General features: G+C 57.3%; 1 protein-coding gene across 2 annotated transcripts in view; it reads right to left on the bottom strand.

Moving 5' to 3' along the window:
* Nucleotides 1–89: 89 nt before the first annotated feature.
* Nucleotides 90–27,247, bottom strand: part of LOC144945637 (filamin-C-like) — a 98,144-nt gene continuing 70,986 nt past the window's right edge. The window contains exons 23-49 of one of the 2 annotated variants that reach the window (XM_078874177.1): nucleotides 26,693–26,865; nucleotides 26,078–26,255; nucleotides 25,496–25,666; nucleotides 24,351–24,513; nucleotides 23,482–23,642; nucleotides 22,596–22,763; nucleotides 21,931–22,054; nucleotides 21,348–21,504; nucleotides 20,118–20,307; nucleotides 18,078–18,101; nucleotides 16,727–16,974; nucleotides 16,439–16,523; nucleotides 15,824–15,964; nucleotides 14,588–14,716; nucleotides 13,549–13,722; nucleotides 12,937–13,098; nucleotides 12,171–12,374; nucleotides 11,342–11,494; nucleotides 10,366–10,488; nucleotides 9,660–9,926; nucleotides 8,449–8,586; nucleotides 7,817–7,932; nucleotides 5,260–5,392; nucleotides 4,374–4,550; nucleotides 3,209–3,427; nucleotides 2,506–2,712; nucleotides 90–1,793 (exon numbers count right to left, since the gene is read on the bottom strand). In XM_078874177.1, the coding sequence (XP_078730303.1) occupies nucleotides 1,606–1,793; nucleotides 2,506–2,712; nucleotides 3,209–3,427; nucleotides 4,374–4,550; nucleotides 5,260–5,392; nucleotides 7,817–7,932; nucleotides 8,449–8,586; nucleotides 9,660–9,926; nucleotides 10,366–10,488; nucleotides 11,342–11,494; nucleotides 12,171–12,374; nucleotides 12,937–13,098; nucleotides 13,549–13,722; nucleotides 14,588–14,716; nucleotides 15,824–15,964; nucleotides 16,439–16,523; nucleotides 16,727–16,974; nucleotides 18,078–18,101; nucleotides 20,118–20,307; nucleotides 21,348–21,504; nucleotides 21,931–22,054; nucleotides 22,596–22,763; nucleotides 23,482–23,642; nucleotides 24,351–24,513; nucleotides 25,496–25,666; nucleotides 26,078–26,255; nucleotides 26,693–26,865 (4,373 nt within the window). In that variant the 3' untranslated portion in view covers nucleotides 90–1,605. The remainder of the gene's footprint in view (nucleotides 1,794–2,505; nucleotides 2,713–3,208; nucleotides 3,428–4,373; nucleotides 4,551–5,259; nucleotides 5,393–7,816; nucleotides 7,933–8,448; nucleotides 8,587–9,659; nucleotides 9,927–10,365; nucleotides 10,489–11,341; nucleotides 11,495–12,170; nucleotides 12,375–12,936; nucleotides 13,099–13,548; nucleotides 13,723–14,587; nucleotides 14,717–15,823; nucleotides 15,965–16,438; nucleotides 16,524–16,726; nucleotides 16,975–18,077; nucleotides 18,102–20,117; nucleotides 20,308–21,347; nucleotides 21,505–21,930; nucleotides 22,055–22,595; nucleotides 22,764–23,481; nucleotides 23,643–24,350; nucleotides 24,514–25,495; nucleotides 25,667–26,077; nucleotides 26,256–26,692; nucleotides 26,866–27,247) is intronic. The other variant, XM_078874178.1, reaches the window with a different exon arrangement.

Below are 27,247 nucleotides of genomic sequence, written 5' to 3' on the forward strand. Positions count from 1 at the left end.
GACTGCTGCAAGGTCGCGAATCGACCAATCGGCGAGAGGAGGAGCATTTCATCGGCACAGAAACAAAAGCAACAGCCGGAATATTTAACCAAAATTAAGCGTTGTTTATTAGCCTAGCAGTATTTATAATATGAAGCGATACTTGAAAGGATGCAAAACAGGCACGTAAAGTATAAAATGCAACGCAAACAGAACTATCCTGTATAGAAGTGTCATTTCCTGCCCTCGTCGCACAAGGCTCGGCAAAACCCGCGCGTCAAACGGCGCGCTCTATCTGCGTGGCGCAGCAACGTGAAGGCCGTTGGCGCGGTGAGGACAAACGCACTGGGCACCTGCGAATGAACTTAGTGAGCAGTGTGCTCGGGCTATCAACCCAGTCGGTCGATCGGTCGTGGCAGTCCCGTGCGCCGTAGGCGTCGCGCTACGAAGCAGCTCGAGGAGGTAAATGCGCAGCCCTGCAAGTGCTCGCTGGCGCCAAACGCTGGCGGAAGGGGGCCCCCGCCACTCGCCCAGAGCTCTGAGAGAGGCCCTGTGGATTGCATCCGTGGCGTGGGGAGGGGGGGGGGCTTACTCTTCCCCAAGTTCGTGGAAAGAGGGGGGGAGTGGCCCACGCTTTCTTCCCCCCGGCTCCGCTCCCCGGACCCGCGAGCTGCCGATCGACCGAGACGCGAGCAGAACAAGGCGGTGCAAAAAATCTTAAGCGGGGGGCGGAAAACGCGATCAGTTGGTCTCAGCAGAGACGGTCGATTGGTGGGGGATTTTGACGCGGCCGAATGAAAACGGAAAGGTAGCTTAAGTCCTTGGCAGCGACTGGGTCCGGACGAACGTCCCTTCCTTCACACGAGCAGTTTATGACCGCGCGGGCACGCGTGCGCGCGGGGGGCTTACAGTCGTGTTGAGTGTCGATTACGAACAACAACAAAAACCAAGAAACGTGAGAAGAAACTGGGTCGCATTCACTTTTTTGTTTAAATACATCATCTGTGTTTGTGCGCGGCGATTCGCGTGAAGCGGCGTGCGGGTGGCAGAGGTTACAACGCGATGCGGGGGGGGGGGGAAAGGGGGGTTGGGGTGTGGGAGGCTGCCAACGCGATGACAGTGAGCACGCGCGCACGCACGCGTCACGTGTCGGTCATCCCCGTCCGAACAAGAAGAGCGCCCAACTGGGCGGATGAGGTACCCGCCGCTCGGGGTGCTTTGGCAGCGCGCGGACGACGTCGAGCAACTCTCGGTCGCGACGCTGCAGGGCGTGTGCCGCCGAACAAGGAAATCTTTCGGCGCGACGCAAAATTATTTCAGGCGAGACTTTTCGGCCCTCGAGTTGAACGACAAATTGACGGGACTTGCGTTTTCCCGAATGCATCGCCGCTGGCATGACGACACTTTTGGCGGAATCCTGCAACCGCACTGAACCGTCAGTAGGTGTCACGAGCGAGCAGTCGACCAGACAATTGCTTGATTTCAACATTTTGCCTGGTCGGGTCACATTTTGTCAAGATATTAGTGGGCGGTGGGGGGTGGGGCGGAACACGTACGTAATTTTTTGGTCTCCCTAATACATTTGTGTTCTCGAGTTGTGGGCGAGAACGACGGCGGACGGGCATCTCAGGGCACGTTGACCCTGAAGGGGCTGCCGGGGATGTGGTCGTCGCCCCACTTCACGATGAGCACGTAGTCCCCGCGCTCCTTCACCGTGTACGTCACGCTGTAGTGCCGGTTGCCCATGTGCTTCACGTGCACCTCCTCGCACGGCGTCTGCGGCCCGTGCACTCCCACCAGCAGCATGTTGTTTCCTGCGCGGGGGTGGCGGTGAGATGTTAACTACCTCGCCTGGTATGCAGGATGTCATGGGTTCGATCTCGACCCTGCCGCCTGCTGTATATTTTGAGTTTGCGTGTCTCTCTCTCTCTCCCTGTGGACAATAGATTTTTATCTGGGTCCTCCGGTTTTTCCCTCCACATTTAGAATCAACATCACACATTTAGAGCATTAAGCTGCGATACATTTAGACGCGATAAGCCACTTCGTTGAGCTATCATCTGTGACCAAGTCGCTTCTCAGAAAGAGCTGTGTAGCTCAGTGAGCGTTACCTGGGAAAATAAAAATAGTTTTAGTTGAATAAATAGTTCGCGTTTGAAAAAAGGTGGTGGCGTGCGCAGACCAAATACGTCAACAAACTATTGTTATACTTCATCTCCTGGCCACTTGCTATCCAGCCCCAACCCGACAGCGGCTGCTAAAACCCAAACAACCTACCTTTCAAGTACTAAATCAATGTATCCCACCCAAGGTACGACACCTGACAGGACTGGACATTTACTGGACATCCGTAAAACAAAGCTTTTATAACTCATCGGATTCCTCCAGCATAAATAAATGTTCTGATTCTGACAGTGCCAGTCCCAGACGTGTAAAAAGAAAGCAGAGTGACGGAAATCCTCCTCTCCAGTCTCCCCCGGCAAAAAAAAACGCGGCCGCGACCAAACGGCGCTGCGGTGCACTCGCCGGCTTTGCTGCAGTCGACGCTGAAGCTGTTCTTCTGGCCCACGTAGGCCTTGCCGAGGCCCGTGCCTCGCGACACCGCCTTGCTGGCGTCCGAGGCGAAGCGCGGGAGGCCGGCGCTCACGGCGTTGACGGTGGACGAGCGCGTGACGCTCTCCACCAGCACCGAGGACGTCTCGTGAAGGCTGTGGCCTCCGGCCAGACGCGGACCTGTCGGGTGGGAGGAGGACGCAAGTTCGGGCGTGACCGAAGTCGGCGGCGCAGGCTGCGACGCCCCCGTGCCTCGCGGCCTTTCTCCGCGGTGTCCGTATGTTCGTTGCCCTCTTAACGGCCCGCCAAAAATACGACGTCTACCCCGTCGCTGCAAGCATCCTCGCCGCGGCGTCCGACTCCAGAACTCGGACCCGACCTCGACCGACGCGCCTTGCCCCCCCCCCCCCCCCCCCGTGTAAAACGTGGAACGTTGGGGCCAAGCCGTCGGGTCAGCGTTGGTTCCAGCCACGTACCAACGTTGGCATGCTCACTGTGACCAAGGTAAAGGTCACCGTTTAGGTTATCCACCGGATAACGCCGAGGTGCGCGCCAATTGCACGGCGAGGTATTTGAGAGCTCTCATCGGCCGTCGGTGAGGACCGAGGCTTCCCCCCCCCCCCCTCCACCGGACTAGCGGCCGTCCAATGCAGAGGCCCCCGGGCCGAGCACCCACCGGTGACCTTGGCCTTGAAGGGGCTGCCGACGATGTGGTGGGGTCCCCCGTACTTGACCGTGATGAGGTAGTTGCCTGGCGCCATGGGCACGTAGGTGACCCTGTAGCCTTCGGGGCACTCGACGCAGTCCAGCTTGACCTTGGAGGGCCCGTCGATGGTGACGGCGAGTGCGCCCGGTCCCGCCTTGCTCACGTTCACGACGAAGTCGAGCGTCGCCCCTGCGCGCAAGGGTCGTGCCGGCGGCGCACGCTCGGTCGCGACTCGGCTCGTCCTGCCTCTCCGCACGCGCTCGCGTGCGCCCAAGACTGTCGCGCGCGTTTCGTTTTCTCTCCCCGCCCTTATATTGTGCAGATCGCGCTCCGACTTTTGGCCCCGGTGACCTATTTGTGCTCTCGTAACTGTCGTTGTTTTGCGAACGTTTCACGTATCCGACCTTTGCACATGTCCGCCTGTGCGTCGGTGGCCGGCGAGTTGGATATGCGGCGTTGTGCTGCGCTGCGATGAGTCGCTAGAGTGCGGTGGTGATTCAAGCCGACAGGCAGGGTGCAACCCGAGGCACCTGCGTCTGTCCCGGGCAGAGCCGCTCCATAGGGGGGGAAGGGGGTGCGGGACCTGGGGCCCCCACGGTGTGATTTCAAACTAAACCGGAAGTGTTATATCTGACACTGACATCGAAGCGCAGGGGCCCCCCACAGCGCGGGGCCCAGGGCAGTCGCCCTGATTCGCCGTCCACCCTACGGACGGCTCTGGTCCCGTGATCTCCGCACTTCACCGAGCCTGGCACGAAATGCACCTAGCCTGGCACGAAATGCACCTAGCCTGGTACGATCGCTGCGGCGATGTAACCGCCCACCTACGTGTGCGTGTGTGCGTAAGTGCGGCAGCAGTAGTGCAACCCTTTGAAGGCCAATGCAAGTGACGATTATCTGAACCGGTTCTGGGCCTCCCCTAGGTCGACTCGCCCTCAAATCAGTACCTGGTCCGGTGTGTAAACATCGTCATTGGGGGAGACAAAGGCGGCCCGGCGTGGTGTTGGCCACCCACCCCCTTTGTGTGCGAGCACCTGTGCAGGCCTTCACAGGTGCCCGCTGAACAGCGCTTGCTCCACGAGTCCATTACAGGCTATCTGGGAGATCTTTGTCTTTGTCTTGTTGCGGCACTCACCGGTAATGCCCCCCTCCAGTCCGGGTCCGTACGCAGAGACGAGTCCAGGGTCCCCGGTCTGGCCGGGGTCGCCGACACGAACCTTAAAGGGACTCCCTGGGATGTGGGTCCCGTTGAACTTCACCTCTATCGTGTGCACGCCGTTCTCCCGCGGGATAAAGCGAATGGCGTACTTGTCTGCGTTTGCGACGGACGGGGAGGGGGGGGGAGGAGTAGGAAGAGGAGGCGGAGAAGGGAGGAACGCAAGGGGAGAACGCCCACGAAGAGCCACGTGTAACGATGACGGAACAAAACGAGCACATTTGGTACCCGCGGCGTCCCCGCAGCGCAAGGATTTCGCGAAGGTCGCCGTGTTTGAGTGACGAGTGTAGTTCGGCGGTCGGGAGCAATGTTCACAATGTGGTTTCACCCAATTTAGTAAATTTGAGTTTGGCTAAATTTTACACTGGCACGCTATAAGGACATCACGAATAAATACATTTATGTAGACACAATAGAATACAGTACAACGTGTGATGTTATATATGTATCTATCTCTCTCCCCTTCTGTCCGTGGTCACGTGGCTTCTGACGATGAGGCGGGACAAACGTCTTCGTCTCTCTTTCCTCCCACTGGTCGTGGCGATCGCTTCAAGCAGGTCTACATTTCACTCTTCTAAGTCCTCCTCCTTCATGCCGCCAGGCCACGTCTTGTGCGTGGTGCATAGTGGGGCGGTGCGGAGTGGCGTGGATTTGAGCGGTGTGGATTGGGGTGGTGCGGAGTGGGGGGGTGGTGCGGAGTGGGGGATGGTGCGGAGTGGGGGTTGGTGCGGAGTGGGGGGTCGTGCAGCATGGCGCGGTGCAGAAGGGAGCGTTACAGAGTGGCGTGGTGCATTTCCCATTTTACCAGATTCCAGCTCAGACACGAAACAGTCTTCGACAGCTCCCGAGGGTGCGTGCACCTTGGCGTCAATCACCCCTTTGGCTCCGTTCAGTTGAACTGCAAAGGATGCTGGGTGGTTGACCTTTAACCCTGACTCCTATTGGATGGGCACGTTGCACGGTTTAGCGGAACACAATTAAACATCCCGACGACAGTGAGCAAAAACATCCAAAGCAGCGGAGCTGTCCGACGAGTTCCCGCGTTGCGCCGCGTGATGTCCGCCACGCCGTCCCCACGTTTCACTCCACGTGGACAGAAACGCCGAACCTCGTGCAGGACAGCGCGCGGTACAACCCGAAGACACACATACACCGCAAAGCTATACAACAGGACAGCCGTGGAAATCTGCGCAGGTTGGATCTACACCGGAGTTTCTCAAGCAACCCGCCATGGTCCGTCCGCATTTCCGTGAATACCATCATTTTATGCTCGTCTGCAAATGAAGCCACTGCACAATTGCAAGCGGCTGATGGTTGGAGATCGTGGAAAGCTGTACCGTGCGGGGAACACGAGGGGTGGAGTTGAGAAAGGCCGGTCTACATGATGGAATCGTGCAGCGATGTCGAAGATCCGACAGGTTACTCAAGATACGATATTAATAGTCGTGAAATTACATTGCAGCGATATCAGTTTTAATTAACTTTGTAATTGTATTTCAATTGTGTACTTGAAGTATACAAAAAATCCTGCCACTAGCCTTTGCAATAATCACGATCTATAACGCTTATAACGCAGCGCGGACAGTTACAACAAATACTAAAATTAACTTACTAACACAAAGATGTAATCGAATCACCTTGCTGTCAAATACCAGCACGGAGATTATATTTACAACTTTAATTATCGAGCGTGTAATTTCATAAATATTTTGTCAGGAAATTATTTAAGAAAAATACAATGAGCAGCGATGGTTCGCGAGACAGACGAGACAATTACTGTGGATCACACAACGCAATTTGGAGTATCGCCGTACCGCGGTTACACGAGCAGTCACCGGTATTGAGAAACGCATCGAACGCACAACACACAATCACAGAGTTACCGGGACCGGCCCACCAGCCTTCACACGAGGCGCTAGGGAAGCAATTGCCACTCTGCCTGTCAGCTTCAAACGCCACCCTTTCTCCTCCAAAGCCCCATGAAGTGGGCGACTGTCATGTGCCACGAGCTTCAGGCGGACGTGCGAAACGGTCGGGAACGCGAACGCCCGCAGGAAATCGCGGTCGCACCGTCGCGCGCGAGCGGCGCACCGGGCGGTTAATTGGTCGGTGCGGATGTGTGACGTCGTACTGTGACCACTCGCGCTAATGTCTACCCAGAGGTCAAGAGAAGAGGCGGGTCGCTCTTCGAGTGTCAACCCCTCGTGTGCGCGTGGGGTTTTCTCTGGGGATTCCAATTTCTTCCCACGTGAAAACAACAACAAAAAACGCACGCTCTCTCGAGCTCCCTCCGCTGGAGGCAACCCAATGCAGCGGCATCGCCATCGAGTGTGCAGGGGCCCAGGTGGGGGGGCCCCCCCACGTGTAATTGCTCGCAACAGGGCCCCAAGCCTGCCAACTGCCTGACGCCCAGCGAGCGTAGCGTGGGGTGAAAAGGAGGGATCCATCGACCAGTCGCACGTTTTTAGCGCTCGAACAAAGCTGCCGAAAGTGAACTCCTGTCGACGGCGAGCTTTTTGTTGGCGACAAGGAGGAGGAGGAGGCCGGCGACGTTTGAAGCTGTTGGGCATTAACCGGGCGCCAAGCGCGCACGCGCATGCACGCACGCACTCGGCGGGCAGGCACGCACACGTGCCAGTGTTAATCGAGCCGGAGGGCTTGTCCTCTGGGTCGGTCGCGGCCTTAAGTCTAGTCAACGATAACCTGCGGACTCGTCTCTCGCGTCTTTACGCTGCGGACTTCGTTCGGTCGTCGTAGACTCGATTCGCTCGGTCGTTGTGTCAGTGTTACTCTGATGTTGGTTATTAAAATCTTGGTGTGAGGGGGCGTGCACCCCCCTCCGCCCCCCCCCCCCCCACCAATAATATGAGGGAGAGTCAATCGGTGTTGAACTCGGTGCTGTGGCCAGGGTGGAAGAGGAGGCCAAACGTATCCCTCCAGAGGCGCTGCCTAGATCGAGCTCCCTCTACGGGATGCCCTTCTGCCAGCAGTGAGCAAGGTATTGCAGGGGCTGCGCCATTACCTTCTTAAAAATATTTTTGGGAGCCAATTACCATTTTGAGTCCTCCTCTGTGCACTCGAGTAACGCCGTTACACGAGGTGGCCCCGTAGTTTCGTCTCGTCATAGACGCGCGCGCGTTGTTGGTTGATTGGCGGGCAGGAGCCGTCGTCATTCGTCGCGCCGGACGATTTTCGTCCACGCGAGAGTCATCGTTGACCAGACTAAGCAAAACAAACCACTTTGCCGACGAATAATTTCGGTCGCTAATTAACACTGGCACGTACGTGCGGGCGTGCACACGCTCGCGGTTGTTTGTTGTTTTTGTTTCTTTACACGGACAAAGGCTTCCCTGGCGCCTCACCTGCAGGCTGGCGACGGTGAGGCGCCTCGCGTCGTCGCTGGGGGCGCCGACGGGCACCAGGAAGGGGCTGTCCGGCACATGCTCCTCGTTGAACCGCACCGACACCTCGTAGTCACCTGCGCGGCGGTGGCACGCGGCCGACAAACGACAACAACGGCGACAACCGTCACCACCACCGCCGCCGCCGCCACCGGCGTCAACAGCAGCCACGAAAAATCCCCAAACTGTCGCCGCCATCTCTTGTGGTTCAGAAGATGCCGTTGGGGCCATGTGCTGTTTGCGAGCAGCACTTGTGAAGGCCGGCGCAGCACAGGAGAGGGTGAGTGGCCAGCACCGCGCCCGGCCACCGTTGTCTCCCCATTGCTGATGTTTAGACAGCGCTACACCAGGTACTCTTTTTAAAGCCGAGTCGACTTTGGGGATGCCCAGAACCGGTTCAGATAATCGTCACCGGTGTTGTCTGTGAGCGGGAATCGAACTCGGGTCGCCGGGTTCCTAGCGCAGCGTAGCCCTAACCGCTATACTACCGCTCCCCATACACAGGCGCACACACATGCACACACACACACACGCACACACACACACGCCCGACACTCGCGCACACGCACGTGCATGTCAGGGCGCCACGTTACCGGGTTCCTGCACCACGTACGACACGCCGCAGGAGCCGTCGTTGCGATCTTCGAAGGAGATGTCGGCCTTGCTGGGTCCCTCCACGGCCAGCGACAGTCCCCCGGCCCCCGCCTCCCTCGTCCAGATGCTGAACTCGGCTGTGTGGACCAGTGGTTGTGTTAGTTTCAGTCGGCGTTTCTTCTTTTCCAGTCGCAGCCTCTGTTGTCAAGGTGACGGCAGCCCTGTGGATTCTAGGGCGCCGCGGTGGCGAGGAGATGTTAACTACCTCGCCTGGTAGACAGGAGGTTGTGGGTTCGATCGCGACCCTTGATGCCTGCTGTATATTTGGAGTTTGCGTGTCTCTTTCTCTCTCTCCCCGTGGTCGCATGGATTTTTCTCCGGGTCCTCCGGGTGCTTCCCTCCATATTTAGAATCAACATCACGCGTTTAGAGTATTTGGCTGCTTTAAATTTCCACACAATCAGCCACTTCCGTTGAGCTATCATTTGTGGCCAGGTTGCAAATGACAAAGAGCCAAATAGCTCAGTGGGCCTTCCCTGGTTAAAATAAAATTTTAAAAATGTAATAGTCAGGCCCCCGACCAACGAGCCAGAGCTACCCAACTCGTGGCCTTCACGCTCGCGTGGCCCAGGGAGGGAGTTGGCAGTGACCGAGGAGAATCAGTGGGGGGGGGGCAACATCGGAGATGGCCAAGGGCCCCTCACTCTAGAGGCTGCGCCGGTAACCGAGGCCGAGCGCGGCTCTTGAAAAGTACGCGGGGCCGACGGAGAGGGGTGAGCCCCTGCTGCCTCCGCCATTGAGCCTCCCAGAAACTCCCGGCAATAACGCACTCCGAGCCTGGCGCACGCGAAGTTCTATGTATGTACGTATGTTGAACTTCTTTCGCACCATACGTAGCCAACCATGCTGATCGGAGGTGCGGGTGGGAGAACATCAAACTAAACATGAACAAACTATTCTAAAGAAATTAGTTTTTAATCTAGATGATTTAAAAGTGCAGAGCTCCAGTGGCTTCCTGATATCAGAAGGAAGAGCGTTCCAAAGGGCCGGAGAAGCGCATACTGATAGCGCGCGATGCAGTGACCGTCTTAGTTGTTCGATGGCCAGCCAAAAGCCGCCGCCGCCACTGCCGCTGCTCGCGAGGATGTCCGGAGTTTGCGCGACTGTACGTCTAAAAGCTGGCCGGGCCGACCGTCGCTCGCCATCTTACCCGGCACGCCGGTCTCTCCCCTCTCCAGTCCCGGGCCGCTCGCCCGCACCTTGTGGGCGCCGCCCTCGCCCAGCGGCCCCACGGTGAACTGGAAGGGGCTGCCCGGCACGTGCTGCCCGTGGTACTTGACGCTGACGGTGTGAGGCCCGGTCTCTTGCGGCACGAAGCGCACGCAGTAGGTGCTGTCGCCGCTCTCGGTGATCTCGGCCGGCTGCTGCAGGCCCGACGGGCCCGTCACCTGCGCCGACAGCTCGGCCTTGTCGATTTCTGTTCCGCGCGTGCGGGCACACACAGAGGCAAGGGTTCTTCAGCTCGGTGTTTGTGATTACGTTGGCGGGTCACGTGTCATAGGGGGATGGGAGAGGGCGTAACGTTGTTCAGAATCGGAATGGGAAATCTTTATTCGTCCTGGAGAAATCCGATGAGCTACGAAGCCCCTTATTCCACAGTGCGTCCAATACAAACAAACGGCAGGACCGCAAAGTATAGGAAAGGTGAGCAAACCACTGAAAGTAAATTCCCAGGCTTGAACAACAGCAAAAAAAACAACGGCAAAAACAGTCCATAACCCTGTCGGGGGATTGAACCGTTGGCCTCTGGCCTACAAGTCCGGTGCTACGGATAATTTCTCCGTTGTTCGTCATTAGGATGGGAGTGGGGGGGGGGGGTGACGGGGGGGGGGGATAGCGGGGGGGGGGGGTGATACCTGGAATCTTGAGAGCGACGTCGCAAGTGCTCCCCACGGACGCCACGGACGGCGCCTGCTGCCTCCGCGTCACCGTCTGCTTCATGCGGCCCTCGCCGCTCACCTTCACGCTGAACGGACTTCCTGGGGGGGGCGTCCAGAGGACGGTGGGGTGGGGGGCGCAGGTCGTAGCCCAGTGAGGTTGAGGGTGGAACAAGCACAACGACAAACGGAGTTTCTCAATTCTCTCTCTTTTAATCTCCCCAGGTTTTGTTCCCGGCGTGCATTTGGCGTCGTTGTCGTGTCATCAGGGGCAACTCTCCAATCGTCTCTCTCACAGAGCGGCGTAAGCCTCACGTGGTAGAAAACGGCCCGTGGAAGGAGATGTCATAGAACTACTTCCGAGATCCTGTCAAGGGGCACTGGAATTTCCCCATAATTGTTTTTATTCTCAGAGCTGGAATTTAATAAAATTCTGTTTAAAAACCAATACTTTAAATACAATGTTTTTTTTTCTGTGCAGTCACTGGTGACCGGGCTGAGACCATCATCATCTCACACTTCCGATGAGAACGGTTGGCTATGTACGGTACAAAAGAAGCTCAACATACATACATACTCACATCTCTCTTCACCTGAGAACCCAGTTAAATTTGAGCCGGCCACCTCGATTTGAAGCGGCGATTCTCAGCAGTGCCAACTCAGCGCAGTGACCTCCCAGCCAACGGGGCCACCTACAATGCCCTAGCGCTCTTCGTTCATCCACGCGTTCCGCTAATGACATCACTTAACCAAGGCACTTTTGAGTGTGCAAAGGTGCCATATTTATTTGCGTTGGGCTCTCTGTGCCATCATTCGTGACTGGGCTAAGACCATCAACTGGCTACAATGGAGACCGCATGCTCTCATCGCAGGTGGCTACCTGGATCTGAACTCAACCCGCGCTCTGACCCCCGATCCGTTTCCGCGGTAACCAGGCGCGCATTGCCAAGGTTACCTGGCACGTGCTCGTCGGCGAACTTAATGCTGACGATGTAGTTGCCCGGCTCGGTGGGGCAATAGGAGACCTTGCAGGTCCCATCCTCTTGGTCGTCGCAGTTAATGTCCACCTTGCTGGGCCCCTCGATGGCCAGACTCAAGCCACCATATCCTGGCAAGGGACGTCACACAACAACACGCCGTGAATGACTCCGCATCACCCCGCCACCCCATGAAATGCTCCAGCCACTTCGCTGGATCTCAATCCAACTCCAGATCGATTTAAATATGGCACTTGTAGAGAATGAAAGATCTTCCATGGACTCGCCCCTGCCTGCTTGCTTGCCTGCCCCGTCTCTTCCCTCTCAATGAACTACTCGTGTCCATGAGCTGTCCTACCTCTGCCCCCCACATCTCAATCTACTCCCTGCCACGCAATCTCCCCCACCCCCCACTTGCTGTCCAAGCCCCCGTTCAAGCTTCACTCAAGGAGAGGTCGATCATATTTTTTTCTGGCCCCCAACTCTCTTCCCCAACAGTCATCCACGCTGTCAACTAACTGCGCCCTGTCCAGGCTCTTTCCTTCTGCCTACGAACGACGGCCTCTCTCGTATCAAATCAAACGCACCCACTGCTTCTGCGCACCGTCTTGGGATGAAGTCGCCTGCGTTATAGCTCCCGATTTTTTTTATGAATCCTGCGTTTTGACTGCAATGGAAAAACGCCGTCTCAATATGCGATGGCGGCACCGCCGCCACATCACGCGCGGGCTCCTTCCTCCCGTGGGTGAGTGCGTGCATGCGTGCGTGCGACCGACCGTCCGACCATCTCGACGGCCGCGGCCTCACCGGCGTTGCGCGTGTCCACGGCGAACTCGCTCAGCTGGAAGGTCTGCCCCTCGGCGAGGCCGGCGCCCGACGTGAGCACGCGGCTCGCGTCGCCGATCTCCGAGGGCCCCACCACCACGGTGAAGGGGCTGTTGGCCACGTGGCGGCCGCCCTTCTTGACGCTCACCTGGTGCTCGCCGATCTCCTTGGGCGTGAACGATATTCCTGCGAAGCCGCGTGCACGCGCGGACGGGGAGCGGTTGGGGGTGGGGGAGGTGGATGATGCGGGTTACACGAGGGGCGGGGGTTTGGGGGTGGGGCATTCGCCGCTAGTCGCAGAGGTTCGCCCTTTCGAATCCGGCAGGCCGCCCCGGTTAATACTGTGGTGTGTGCCGACCGTGACGATGCGACGCGCCGTCCGTCGCTCGCAGCGCACGCGAAAGATTCCGTGGCGCCGTCGTTCGCAGAAAGTTGGCCATCCAAATTTGCCACGAGTTTGAAAAAAAATTGACACCGCGAATTACCCAACTGGGATCACACACGCCGACATACCCCCCCCCCCCAGACGAAGTGAAACGCGAGCGCCCTCCTTGGTCGTGGCCTTGCGCTATGAGAGCGGTGTGACGCCGCGTGTCATACCGTTACGCATTGACCGACATTGCGCGCTACGAATGCATTATAGGCCCCCCCCGAGCCAGAAATCTCGTGAGGCCGGCGTAACCCGGCTCGGACGTGCCCGTGGCGAAGGGATGGAAGCCTTCGCGGAGGCTCGCGCGCGAACGAGTACCGATGTGTCCCGTGTGGAGACGCTTGAGAATGCACGGCTCCTCTCGCCCAGACGGCGCGAGGATGGAGGCCGACAGCTGACTGAGGTCGGTCTCCAGGATCTGCAGGGAGACGTCCTGGGAAGTTCCCACGTTCAGCTGCGACGTACGCAGGGAGTCGTCGCCTGTACGGAACGGACAGATGTGCGCGCGCACATGCACATGTTCGCGTGTTGGCGTGCACACGCGCAAAGACACAACGATACACGTACGTATAGACTCGACTCAAAGACAAAGATCCCTTTACCATTTTGTACACCTCTCGCATCAACGGGTTAGGGCAGTGTTGTTCACTAATTCTCCGACGGGGGCCCACTTTCGCCGATAACCATCATCAGCGTGAGGGGCCACCACTCATTTGAAACCACGGGGAGTTTGACAGCACGACGACTGGCTGGTGTATTGTCAGGGGGGCCGCAATGTCAGGGGCCGCACTAATGGCCACCAGTAGGCCCCCAGTGTCCCTGCGGGCTCTGCAATTCTAATCTATTCCGGATGTATACAGCGCCCTTTCCAGGGTTTGGCGGGAGTTGTGCGCACACTCTCTGGCGGGCCTCTCTGCGCACGCCCCTCACCGGTGATTTTGGCCGTGAAGGGGCTCCCCAAGATGTGCTTGTCGTCAAACTTGACGACGATGCTGTAGTCGCCCGGCGCCGTCGGCAGGTACGACACCGTGCAGGTGCCGTCCTTGTTGTCCTGGCAGGTGATGTCCGCCTTGGACGGCCCCTCCACCGCCAGGGAGAGCCCCCCTAGGGGACGCACGAAGATAAAATGTTCCCGTGGCGTGTCGCCTTTCGCCGACTGTCGGGGGCAAAGCGCCGCTCGGCAGTCGTCCGTTCAAAGCGCCTGGAAAAAAATGTTGTGCGGCCAGGGTTTTGGGGTGGAGAACGTGGCTCATAAGAGTTTTTTTTTTTGGGTGAGATCACGTAAATTTCAATGTGTCTGTAAACCCGCCACCGCCCGACACAGCCAATTATAGTGAGGTATGTAACGTAAAAAAAACATGCCAATTAGTTATTAATTGGCTGTGTCAGGTGGTAGCGGGTTTAACGACACATTTATATTTACGTGATCTAACCCAGAAAAACATCTTGTGGAAAGGCCTACGTGTTTAAACAGAACGCGACTCGTTGCAGAGGTTGGCGGTTTTGAATCCCGCAGACCACGTTGCAACAACAGGGAGGGGCAGCTGCCACTAGGGGGGGTTGTCCCTTTCAAATGTGTTGAGATGAGATGCGGTGTAAGTTGCGTGAAGCGTTCCGAGACGCCCCAGTGTAGAGGAGGGCGGATCTCTAAAAAAAAGAGGTGCGCTACCCAGAAAATAAAAATCGGCAGCAAATAAAATTCACCAAATTTTCCGAATATAATGGAGAATGTAAAAAAAACCCACTGTTTAAACTGCTGCCCCGTTAACTTTACCTCACGCAACTTGCTGCTGTATTATTATAACTTCGACTATCATTACCGTCAAGTCGGATACAACCCCTGTTCACTTTCCCCTTCCATCGTCCTGGCCTCGACTGCCAGCCATCGTCACCGTCCGCTATCTCTGCAGCGGCCCTCGCCCGGTCTCGGCCGTGCCGGCTGCGGTGGCGCGTGGCGTGCGGCCACTACCTTCGCCGGCGTCCTTGGTGTGGATGGTGAACGAGGCTGGCTTGTTCACCGTGCCGTGGCTGAGGCCCGGTCCGAACGCCGACACGTGACCGCTGTCGATGGCGTCCACGAAGAACTGCAGCGGGCTCCCTGCGAGGGAACAGCGGCGGGATTGGGGCCTCGCGCTGCAAGAGACAACGTTCCCCACCCCCCCCACTCCGCCACCACCGCCCCCACCGATCACCCACCACCACTGCCAGCGGCGAGATGTTAACTACCTCGCCTGGTCTACAGGTGGTCGTGGGTTCGATACCGACTCTGACACCTCCTGTATGTGGAGTTTGCGTGTTCTCCCCGCGGTCGCGTGGATTTTTCAACGTCACGCGTTCAGAGTATTTGGCTGCTATAAATTTCCACGTGACAAGCCCACTTCGTTGGGCTATCATTTGTGGCCAGGTCGCTTCTGAAAAAGAGCCGTATATCTCAGTGGGCTTTACCTGGTAAAAAAATGTAAAGTTTTTATTTTAAAGTTTTAGTTTAGCGTAGCCTTATTGGCTGAGAGAGGCAAGCGCCGATACCAAATAATAAATATTTACAGGCCCGTTGACAAAACCGGGCCAGGTGTCTCATCGGCAGAGCGAGCGGCTCGCAATCGGAAGGTTGCCAATTCAAATCCTGGCCGGAGGTCGACTCGGCCGGCCCATCATCCCTCTCGGGTCGATAAAACGAGCGCCACTTTGTGCTGAAATCAACCGCGGTTGTCTTACAAACAGACTCACCCCCACCCCCCCCCCCCCATCATAGGAATATGGAATCTCCACCACTGGCTAAATCCTGTAAATGGAGGATGAGCAACGCCTCATTGCTTATTTGAGCAGGAAATTATTAGTATTATTTTTATATAAAAAATGTTGCTGGAATAAAGAAGAATGAGGGATTCCAGTCTAAGGTTGACTAAAACTATTTTCTAAAACAATTTATTATTTTACCAGCTAAGTCCCAATGAAGTATTTTCATAAGTTGCTTATCACGTGGAAAATGATAGCAGACAAATATTCTAAACGCGTGACGTTCATTCTAAATGTCGAGGAAAAAACCGGAGGACCCAGTGAAAAAGCCACGCGACCACGGGGAGAGACACGCAAACTCCAAATATACAGACGTCAGGGTTGGGATCGAACCCTTGACCTCCTACATACCAGGCGAGGAAGTTAACATCTCGGCACGGTGGCGACTTCACAAGTGACCGCTCGGTACCTGGGATGTGGTTGCCGTCGTACTTGATGTCCATCTCGTGGAGGCCCTTCTCCACGGGAGAAAACTTGACGGTCACCGTGCCGTCCTGGTTGTCCGTTATCTCCGGCTTGGCCTTGCGACCCGACGGCATGTGGACCTCGCCTGCGCATCGATGAACGCACGCGACCCCCGTTAAGGGCGTTGCTAAAGCTCTGCTTGGCCGCGTCCTGGCTGTGTTAGCGGTGAGTGGGGAGCGATCTGGTGAGTGGTGAGCGTGCGGTCAGTGTCCACGTCGGGTGAGTGTCCGTGTCCGGTCAGCGCGGGTGAGCGCAACGCGAGCGAATCGGAATCGCAGCGAGGTGCGGCGGGGTTCTTGGGCTCGGCGTTTTTGATCACACGGCAGAGCACGTGCCATAGGGGATGAGAGGGCAGAACGATGTTCAAAATCGGAATCTTTATCCCTGGAGAAATCCGATGAGCCATGAAGCTTTTGTTCACAGCAGGGGCGGGGGGGGGCGGAGCGTTAGAGTGGCGAGTGCGAGGCCGCTAGAACGACGCGAGCGGAGCCGGCCGTCGTGACGCACGAGTCCACGGCGAGCGCGCTCCGTGTCGGTGTGCCGCCGCTGCCACCCTTGCCTGTGATCTCTCCTTTGCGCACGGCGAACGGGATGACGAGGCTGAACGGCCGCAGCGGCTCCCGCCCGATGGCATCCTCCGTCGCCTAGGGCCCCGTTCGGAAGGACAAAGGTTAGCGCACGACACCGGGGCAGCGGCGTCCGTGGCAACTCGCGACGGCACACGTCAGCGGGAGCCAAACCGTTAGCCGGCGCTGCCGTGAAAAACAACTGGCGCTCTTTCTCAGAAACACCGCATGAGCGAGCGAGCGTGCGCGCGTGCGCGCGTCGGGAAAGCGTGTGCACGCACCATGACGCGGAAGGGGCTGTTGGGGATGAGCTCTCCCCCGAAGCGGATGGCGATGATGTAGGGACCGGGCTCCTGGGCCGTGAAGTAGATGTCGAAGGTCCCGTCGGGGTTCTCCACCACGTCCACGTCCAGCTCCGCGCCGTCGGGCGTGCACACGCGGCACGTCACCTTGCCCTTGCCGGCATCCTTGGCGTTGACCGTGATCACCGTCTGCTCGCCGATCTGAATCGCCGGGCCCAGGCCGCCGCCTTTCACAACCGGCGCCGGAGGTTGTGGGCGGGGGGGGGGGAAAGCGAGATTCATTCGCGGTTGCCGTCCGCGCGTCGCTCGCTCGCTGGCTGGCGGGCACCTCCCCATCGCTCGCCTATCGTGACGACCACGGTTACTGTTCGCGTGAGTTTCACCCGTTGATTCCTCCGCCCGTGTCGAGGCCTCTCACTACCCACGTCCAACCACCACCACCACCCTTGCCACACTTCTTCCTTTTCAGCTCCTTCCCTCGCAATGCTCCCCTTTGGAATTCCCTCCCGCCGTCACCGTTCCCCAAGTTCTCGGAAATAACCTCGCCCCATTCAGAAGCGCGGTGACCCTTATTCACTGCGGCGTTAATGGCGCCGTCTGCCACGATGAGGGATTCCCCACATCGTGTAGGCCGTGGGGGTCGACATTGGAGCATTGTACGTTACAGCTATCGATTGTGCTGACGGCGTGACCCCGTGGCAGCAGCCCTACACAGCACCTGCTTTTATGCAAGTCGGTCCCCCATCCAAGCTCAAGCGCTATCGGGCGCTCGATCCTGCTCAGTCTTCTGAGATCTGACGAGAATCGGCCGCATTCCGTTCGATTCGGTCACAGCATAGGCAACTTGTAACTCACGTGATACGTGCACTGGACTTAACTTGTCAATATTTACCCGTACACTGCTAGGCTGGCTTGGGAGGCACTAACTCTTAGAACTCACAGTAGGCCAATCCATAATAATCTGATATTATTATTATCATTAAATATTATTAAACAACAAAACATCTGAAAATAATCCAGCATTCCGGACAATACCAGCAAAACATTTTCAATAATTTTATATATATATAAATAAATAAATATATATCGACCGACCCACAAGCACCACTCAAATGCAACGGCACCACCCAAGCCGATCGCCATGCACCACAATGATTGAGTTGCAGCACCCACAGGAGAGAAACCGGGTTAGCAGGTGGGGGTTAGGGACGGTGTCGGATTAGCACGGAGGGAGGCAAGCATGCAGGGGACTCGGCACATTGGGGGGGGGAGGGGGGTGGGGGGTGTGGGGGGTGGTGTGGGGGGACGTAGCGAGGGTGCAGATGCTTACCTAAGCCGTGACCTCCGATTGACACTGAAGTGATTGGGGGGCAGAGAGAGAGAGAGACCAGGGGGGGAGTGATGTGACAAATTGACACTCATGAAAGTCGGTCAGAACAACGTGTCCAGCCGCTCTGTGGGTTTGTGTGCGCCGTGAGCTTACGGTGAGTGAGAGAGCGAGTGAGGGAGGGAGAGAGCATCTTAACGAATCCATTAATCGTAAAACAAAACAAAGAGAGTGTGCATCGTTTTAACTTTGCTCACGAACGGGTGACGTGTACAAGACGGCCATGCTGCTGCGGTCTTGCCGCCGGCGGGGGGTGTGGTGACGTGAAGGCAATGGACAAGATCACCGCCGTTAAAAAGCGCCGGCAAACCGCTCGCGGTGTTCAGGCCACAACATCAGCAGTTCAGAAATCGCGCGTGCGCTATCACCACGCACGCGCGCGCTCCTGCGTGCGCGTGTGCACGAGCTGAATGCAGTCGAGGCTGTGATGACAGTTTTTTTTTCTGGCGGCGTCCTTCGCCATACGCTTCAACAGAACCACCACGGCCACAATTTTTAGTCGGCACAAATGGATCCTTTTTTTTTCTCCCGTGGTTTTTTTGCATATCGAGATATCGCCGCCGTGTGCTCACGAGACGGTGAAATGTCATTTAAGGAACTTTTGCAGAGCAATGCACAGCCCTGCGTTAAAGAACGTCCCCGTGGAAGGAGATGTCACAGAACCGCTTCTGAGATTCCTTCAAGTGACATAAATGAATACACTACAGGGCACTACGCTTTCTCACAAGCCCTGCTCCAAAGAAATGTTTGGCGCATGGCAGTCCAACAGATATTTAAATTCTAAAAGCTGGAATTTAGCAAAATTAGTTTTTTTATATATATTGTACGGGGAATTTTTTTGTGCAGTTATTACCTCACTACACTTGAGAACCCGCTTAAATTACAATCGGCCGAGACCTGGATTCGAACCGCGGTTCCTAGTGAGTTGGTTCAAATCTCTGACCCCTGACCCCTGAGGGCCACCACTGAGCAATACTTTTCAGCCGTTTTGTTAAGAAATTAATCTTACTTACCATTTGACTTTTGAGACATCAACAATAGCAACATCACAAATCTGTGTTCAACGCTTCCAGTGTCTCACGCCTGTCGTATTTCACGTCCGTGCATTTCACAGTTCCAGACAACAAAAGGCACAATTATGAACAAAATATGATCGGTCCTCCCGTAATGCACTGCTTATCACGTGACATCACCATACTTGCGCGTAGTACGCTCTACAGCGTCGTTGTAGCAGTCCGCTAACTCAATGTGGGTCAAAACTGTGACCAGATTATTTTAAGTGGCAGCAGAACAATGAGACGGCTGTACCAGTAAAACATCTCTAGGCAGGACTCGAGTGGGCCAGAATTTTGCATTGCAAAATTAAATTCTTCAAGGCCTCCCACATCCTCCCACGAACCCCTCAGCCTCCCACTCGCCACTTCATGGCGATGGTGAGAAACTCGGATTAAATTTCACGACAGTGACTGAAGTGTTACCAAGATTGAATACTAAATTGCAAGAATTGCTCCACTCACGCCACCGCTGGCAGAAGGAACCCCCCCACTAGAGGCACCTCTAGGAGAGCCCCTCTAGAGGGAATTTGGCCTACTCTTCAAACGCTGGTCAGACGACTTAGAGTTTGGGGAATCTCCCACCTCTTCTAACCCCACCACATGTGACCTGTCGATTAACCACCGGTGGTGGACCCATTTCTACTGCCCGGCGGAGAAGCGGCGGTTGGATTTAAGTGGCCTGGCACCATCGTTTCAACTGCCGCACGGAGTGGGGGGACGGAATTGAACCGGCGACCTCCGGGTGGCAAGCCGAGCATGTGCCGACCATCGTGCCGCGGCGACGGCTTCCCCAACGAACTCGCGCCTAAAAAGGTGGATTTCCTTGACTTTTCCAGGCGGCAAAAAAACAAACCGGAGCGATCGCCGCCTTGCCGTCCGCTTTCCGCGTCGCCGTGCGCGTGCGGGGGGGGGGGGGTGGGGGCCCTACCCGTGACGAGACACTTGCTGGCGTCTCCGGAGGGGACGGCGCGGATGCGGTACGGCGAGTAGGGGATCTCGTCGCCGCCGTACTTGATGGTGATGGTGTAGCGGCCGATCAGGTCCGGGATGTAGGACACGGTGTACGTGCCGTCGCCGTTGTCGCGGATGTTCGCCTTGCGCGGGTGCCCCTCCGGGTCCTGCTCGCGAATGAGACGCCGCTCGTGACTTCCTTCTCGGGGTGGCGGGGGGGGGCTATGAAGGCCGAGCGCTCGCGGTGGTTTCGGGTTCGAGCAACAAGGCACACGGCCGCCCTCGGTCAATACTGCCCCGTGTATGAATCGTGGTACAGGATTCGCGAGGTATACGCGCTCTGGAGATGATCGTGAATAGCAAATTTTGCTGATGATACTGGCCTACGAAAACCTTAAATAATAAGTTACCTTCAATAAATATGTAAATAAGCTATTAAATGCGTGAAAATTATCTTAATATTTCATCATGGGACCTCCTCCTTTGCCAGTACCAAAATATGAGAATAAGTTTTCCTCTTTTTTCTGGCAACAAAACAGGTGTTAAGATGTTAAAACACCAAACTGAAACTGTTTACAAGGAATCATGTTTGCATTAACTACAATACTTGTGGCCAGAATGCAAACAAAAAACACTGATAATATATGCATTGTCCTTGAAACTGATTGGTCCATACCAGAGACAGCTTTCTTCGGAGCCTCGTCTCAAACGGTGTTAGGTCACACCTTTTGAGACGAGGCTCAATAATAAACCTCAAGTTATGATTCTAATCGCATTCTCTCTCATCACTTTATCTCACTGTTTTTCTGTACCTATCTCTCGATCCAGCAGTCGCGTAGAGAGTTCCAGATGCGATTTGTGGATAGGCACAATCGCGGCTAGCCGAGTTCGTGAACAACGAGGGAACGCCAGTACACTCAGCGCCGCCGTCTGCTTCAGAGTGGACGCTTAAGAGGTGCTGTGAAGTTGTCCAAAATAGGAAGGAGTGCAACTACACCCGGGGCCCATGGGGCCGGAGCGGAACCCAAAAGGCTACGGTGAGGAATGGCGAGGCAAACAGGACAGGAGGTGTCCCCACCCCACTAACACCACCGACCCATTGGCTTCCCGCGCACACCTCAGAGAGGCCTATGTCGATCGCGAGCAGAGCAGCCGCGCCGTCAACGTACGTCACCACGCGAGACCGCGCCGTCCGGTCGGACCGTACCATTATCTGCACGGTCAGCAGTCCCTCCCCCGCATCCCGGGCGTCGATGGTAAACTCCACGGGCAGGCTGGCAGGAACCCCGGCCGAGTTGAGGCCCGGGCCGCTCGCCTTCACCTTGCTGGCATCGTGCGTTTTCAGCACTTTCACTTTGAACGGGCTGCAGGTTGCAGATAACGCGCACAAATACACGCACACGCGCACACACGCGCACACGCGCACACACGCACACAGCAGCAAAGACGAAGATCCTCCTGTGTAGCTTTTAACAGGCTGCTGGGTCAAGTGCTCTGATCGAGCGCCTGTAACGGCCGGCAGGGCGGTGTGACCAGGTCCACGCTCGGCCACCTTTGTCTCCATGTTTACACACTCGCGCAAAGGTTCCTCGCTTGAGGCCGAGTCAACCTGGACCGGTTGAGATGAGCCCTCGCCTCGCTCGGAACCTGGGTCATCGGATTCGTAGCACATTGCGCTAACCGGGAACTGGACACACGCATCAAGCAGGGCAGACGTGGCTTCACGTTCCGGGTGAGTGCAGGGGCAGGGCAGGGGCAGGGGCTGGGCAAGGGCTGGGCAAGGGACGTACCTGCGTGGCACCTCCACCCCGCCGTAGCGCACGGCCAGCGTGTAGGGCCCCTCCTGGGTGGGTGTGTACGTCACGGTGTGCATCCCGTCACCGTTGTTCACCTTCTCCACGGGCTCCACGATGCCTTGGGGGGGGGGGGTGGGGGCAAAGTAGCAGCAGCAGCAGCAGCAGCGCCGGCCGTGAGCCGTGTGCAGCCTAGGGGCGGGCGGGGGGAGCTCGCAGCGACGGAAAACTTTGTCGTTCGCAGGCCCGATTTGGACGTGGGTAGGCCTCGTGTGGACCGTGGGGGCCCCCCCATCGGTTAAAGTTGCGGGTCGTAGGTTGCCTACCCCTGCTTGTAACCTCATAGGGAAACTTGCGGAGGTTGCAGGCAACCTGTAATAGGTCTCCCTTGTAAAGAGATGTGGGTGTGAGATCTTGCCTGGCCAACACTTAGACCAGAATGAGAGACTAGTTAATAAAACTTTCCGTGAGGCTCGTTATAAACTAGGGTTGCCGAGATACAATTCCCTAATATTATTATTTTCATACATTAGCGGTGGGAAGATGTATTGCAGTGAAAAGTAGCGTCTCCAGTGGCTGCAAGAATGACGCAAACCAATTACCTACGACGCATGGGGGACGAAGCTGTCTGTGTGTGGGGGGCAAGGGGGGGGAGCACGAACCTCGAGGGCCCTGAACCTTGACCTCCAGCGGCGCCACGCCGGCCTTGCTGGTGTTCACCGTGACCGTCTGTGGCATGTTGGCCCGGACCCCTGGCCCGATGCCGGGACCCGACACCTTCACCTTGCTGGGGTCGACCACGTCGCACACCGGCACGCAGAACGGCGAGCCTGGCAAAGCACAAACACCCCCCGTAATAGCCTTCAACAGACTGTCGAGGACAGGCGCTGTTAGCGAGCACCTGTTGTGGCCGGCAGCGGCACGCGAGGGGGGGGGGGTAGGTGGCTGGATGGCCGTCCGGCCACCGTGATGTTTACGCACGCGAGAATCGATCTACGGGAGGCCGGTTCAGATATTTGTCGCTGATGTTGGCCGTGAGTGGGAATTGAACCCGGTGCGAATGAAATCAATTCACAGGCCTATCGGTTACCCATCCCTTGCTTTACACATCACAATATACGTTAAGTCAAATTAAATAACTTAGTGGGCGCTACGTTTCAAGTAGTCTGAAGGCACTCCACAGTCGGGGGCCGTGTCGCAATGTGTTCTCCCAATGCTGTTGGTCATTTTTTTTTAAACACTGCAATTTTTATTATGATGATGCGGACACACCTGGCCCTACGCATCATGGGATCCTTCCGCCTGTATTGCGAATCGGACGGCGTGTTTTCTGGTTCATTCCCCCCGCAGTATCAACCGGGGCGACCGACGGGGTTCGAACCGCCGTCGACCTGTTCAACAAGCGGCAAACGAGCCACCGCACGGCCAGCGTCCAGCACACGCATTACGGGGTCCGAGCCTGTGACGCGTATCCCAATCGTGCGCTGGGTCCTCTCGCACCCAGTGGGCCGCATTCCTGAGGCTGCTATCGAGGGCCGTCCAGCGTACCTGGCACGGGCAGTCCCCCATAGGTGACGTTGATGTCGTACTCCCCGGGCGTGTAGGGGACGTACTCCACCAAGCAGCTGCCGTCCTTGTTGTCCTTGCAGCTCATCTTGGCCTCCGAGGGGCCCTCGATGGCCAGGCCCAGTCCCCCCGTGCCAGCTCCCCTGCGCAGGGGCAGAGAAGAGCCACGGGTCACGCGTTGCCGGAAGACGTTGGCTTCACAGTCAAGATTTTTGGCTGAAAATGAGCCGCGGAGGAAAGGGGTGTTTGTGTCTGTCGGGGGGAGCGCTTAATTTCTTCGGCAACTCAAAGCGCCTGAGATCACATATGTCAAGCAGGGCAACCTTACAAGAAAAGGTGGCGATTGCTTACGACGAAGGACGTTACACCGCGGAGATGGTTGGCTAAGCATGGTGCGAAATAAGTTCAACATACATGCACGCACATACAAATCAGCGCACGTGAGTCAAGGTGCTAAACTGTTGCATCGTGGGACTGCGGGGGATGCCGGCGGCTCGAGAAGCCTTCATTCAGCAGTGGATCGTTCATGGCTGATGATGATGATACAACTGACTTACAACCGCGACGATACGTACCGTCGCTGGGGCAACCGAGCGACGTGAGCAGAGAGGAACACGGCCCGATGCAAGACACGTCAGCTTTTTTAAGACTGCACGGATTGCTGTCGTTAGAGAAATACGCGAGCTAGCAGGAGAATAGGACGGATTCGTGGTAACGACTAACGGTAAGGTAAGACTATTTTAATGTTAAGTCCCGGAGGGTAATAGTGGTGACCCCACGGTGACCCCATGGTGACCCCGTGGTGGTGGTTCGTGTTGGAAGGGTGCTCGATGAAGAAGGCCGCCAGGAACCTGGTCTCGATGGTGAACTTGTTGGCCTTGTGCGTGAGGCCTCCCTCCACGCCAGGCCCATACACCTTGACGCGCGACGGGTCACAGCCCTCGGACACGGGAACGTGGAAGGGGCTCTTGGGAATCGGCACGCCATCGTACATCACGTCGACGGTGTGCGCACCTGCATGGGAAGCGGAACGCGCGCCCACGTTCGTCGTCGTCATCGTCATCGTCGCCATCGTCTAAGACAGTGGTTCTTAGCCTTTACTTCAGCCTTGCACCCCTCTGGTTCTCAATCGATAACAAAACGTTTCATGTCAATAAATACACTGGGGTTTGATGAAACAAAGTTGTTGTACTTACGTGCCGGTGCTTAATTTGTGTTTCGATGATTGACTTTCTAAAAAAATCTGGTCACGTCTCACACCCCCGGGGGGCGCGTGCACCCCAGGGTAAGAACCACTGCTCGAAAACATCGGTTGTATCAAACGCGGTGCAATGCTCGCACACGCAGCAACAAAGCGTGGGTCGCCGGGCTCGTAGCGCACGGCACTGACCGCTGCACCACTGTACCATCCCTTCCGTCTCTTTCTACCAGACCCGCATGCTTTCGCAGTGCGCCACACCGCAGCGCGTCACACCGCAGCGCGTCACACCGCAGCGCGCCACACCGCAGCGCGTCACACCGCAGCGCGTCACACCGCAGCGCGTCACACCGCAGCGCGCAGAATCAGGCACTGAAGCTCGACGCGAGCGGAGCCATGGCGAGGACACTCCCCACGCCAATGCTGGCTGTGAGGGGGTGGGGTGGCATTGTTGGACCGTACTTTACCACGCTGGTTGATGCCGATCGGTGACGGCGTTGGAGCGATAGACGTTGGAGCATTCGTAGAGTGCAACAATTGATCGGCGCACTGCCCTCTACGGGCAGCACAGGCCCCGAGATCGGGCGCTTTAGAGGAGACTCCGTGTGGGCGAGCGTGGCAAACGAGCTTTGCATTGTGGGCGAATGGGCGAGTGGGGGAGCGCTGTGTTGTGGGCGAGTAGACAAGTGAGTCAGTGGGCACGTGGGTGAGCGAGCGAGTGCTATGTTGTGGGTGAACGGGCGCGTGGGTGGGTGAGCGGTACGTTGTTGGCGCGCGGGCGAGTCCCGCCTCCCTCACCGTCCTCGTAGGGCGTGTACTCCACGGCGTAAGTGCCGTCCCTCTTGTCGGTGACGCGCGCGTCGCTGTGGACGCCGCTGGGCGCCGCCACCTGCGCCGTCACGTGCTCCCCGCCGCTCGGCGCCACCGAGCGGGCGTCCACCGTGAAGTCGGCCACCGTCTCCCGCAGCACTGGGCGACGGCGCACGGGCACGGGGGAGCGGGTGAGCGGGCCGTCCGTGGCTCTGAGTAAGCGTGATAACGTGTCAACCCTTTCCCATTTACGATGGCTTGTATGTGCACGTCGTCAAGCTTTCCTTCAGATTCCATACCGATGACGTACGATGACGAAAGATGACGCACGATGACGAAAGATGACGTACGTACACGTCATGGGAACGGAATCAGAAGTAAAAGGCCTCGCGGGAGGGCGTGCGGCACAGTTTGGCGCCAGCCATCGTTGAGTGCGGTCGTGTCGCTACAGTTCTCTGCGGCGAGTACAATGCTTTTCAAAGATAGCGGTGCTTCGGGGGCGAGTCGTTACGTCGCTCGGGGGGGGGGGGGGGGCGTCCAAGTTTAATTTTCCGATTCCCTTCGCGCTACCTTTTTCGAGGCCCGGGCCGAAGGCTCGGATGCCGCTGGTGTCCACGGCGACCTCGACGGGGATGCGCGCCGGGAACTTGGGCACGGGCTGCCCGCCGTACGTGAGCTGCACGGTGTGTGGGCCGGCGCGCAGCGGCACGAAGCTCACGTCGTACTTGTCGTCCTCCGTCTCCTTCACCTGGCGGGGGACAGGGCGCCACACGGACGGCGCTTATCATTTTGTTACGTGTTTTTTTTTTTACACGCGAAGACAAAGGTCCCCCGTATAGCCTCTCACAGACCGTTGGGGCAAGTGCCGTCGGCGAGTAGCAGAACCGAATTAAGTCTGAGACGGCGCATGAGGGGGGTGGGTGGCCTGCACCAGGCCCGGCAGTCTTTGTCTCCCTCTCGTGGCGGTGTTTAAACACCGCACACAGGTAATCATTATGCGTCTAAGTCGACCTAGGGGAGGCCCAAGACCAGTTTCGATAATCGTCACCGGTGTTGGCCGTGAGCGGAGATCAAACTCACGCACGTGCACTCACACACACACATGCGCACACACACGCATTGCTTTTTCTCAATCACATTCCGATCGCGTTTTCGGGCGTGTTGTGAGCTCTCCCGCCGCCTGACCTGCACCGCGAGCGCGGGGCCAGCCTTCTCCGGGGTCACCGTGACCTCCAGCTCAGCCGGTCCGGCCTCCGAGCAGTCCACCTGGAAGGCGGCCGTCTGCCCCACGAGGCCCCGCTCGAGGCCGGGCCCCGACGCGCGCACCTTGCTGGCGTCCACGCTCGGCTTCACCGCGGCTGTCAACAAGGGGCGGGGGGGGCGACAACGTCCTCCGGTTTAGCCGTCGACGCGGCCGGGCGGTAAGTGCGCGTAGAGCTGCGACGCGGTGGCCCCGGCGGCAGCGCGGTTTGCCGCTCGTTAGTTGCGGAGGTTTCCCGGTTCGAGCCCACGCGGCCGCCCCGCCCGCTCAATGCCACGGGCGCGTTATCTGTCCGCTTCGCAGTGGATGCTAACGATCCCGTGACACCGTTATAAAGAGAGGCGGAGCCCCCGACGCGTGTCGGCTTGACGAAACCAATTTGAAAAAAAAAAATCACCCGCTGGATCACCCGATCGGGAGGAATGCCACGAGAACTACGACCGCGCGCAACGCTGCGGCGGCGCCTTCCTCCGTGACAG

Source organism: Lampetra fluviatilis, chromosome 38, assembly GCF_964198595.1.
Source record: "Lampetra fluviatilis chromosome 38, kcLamFluv1.1, whole genome shotgun sequence".
In the NCBI taxonomy this organism is placed as follows: Eukaryota; Metazoa; Chordata; class Hyperoartia; order Petromyzontiformes; family Petromyzontidae; genus Lampetra; species Lampetra fluviatilis.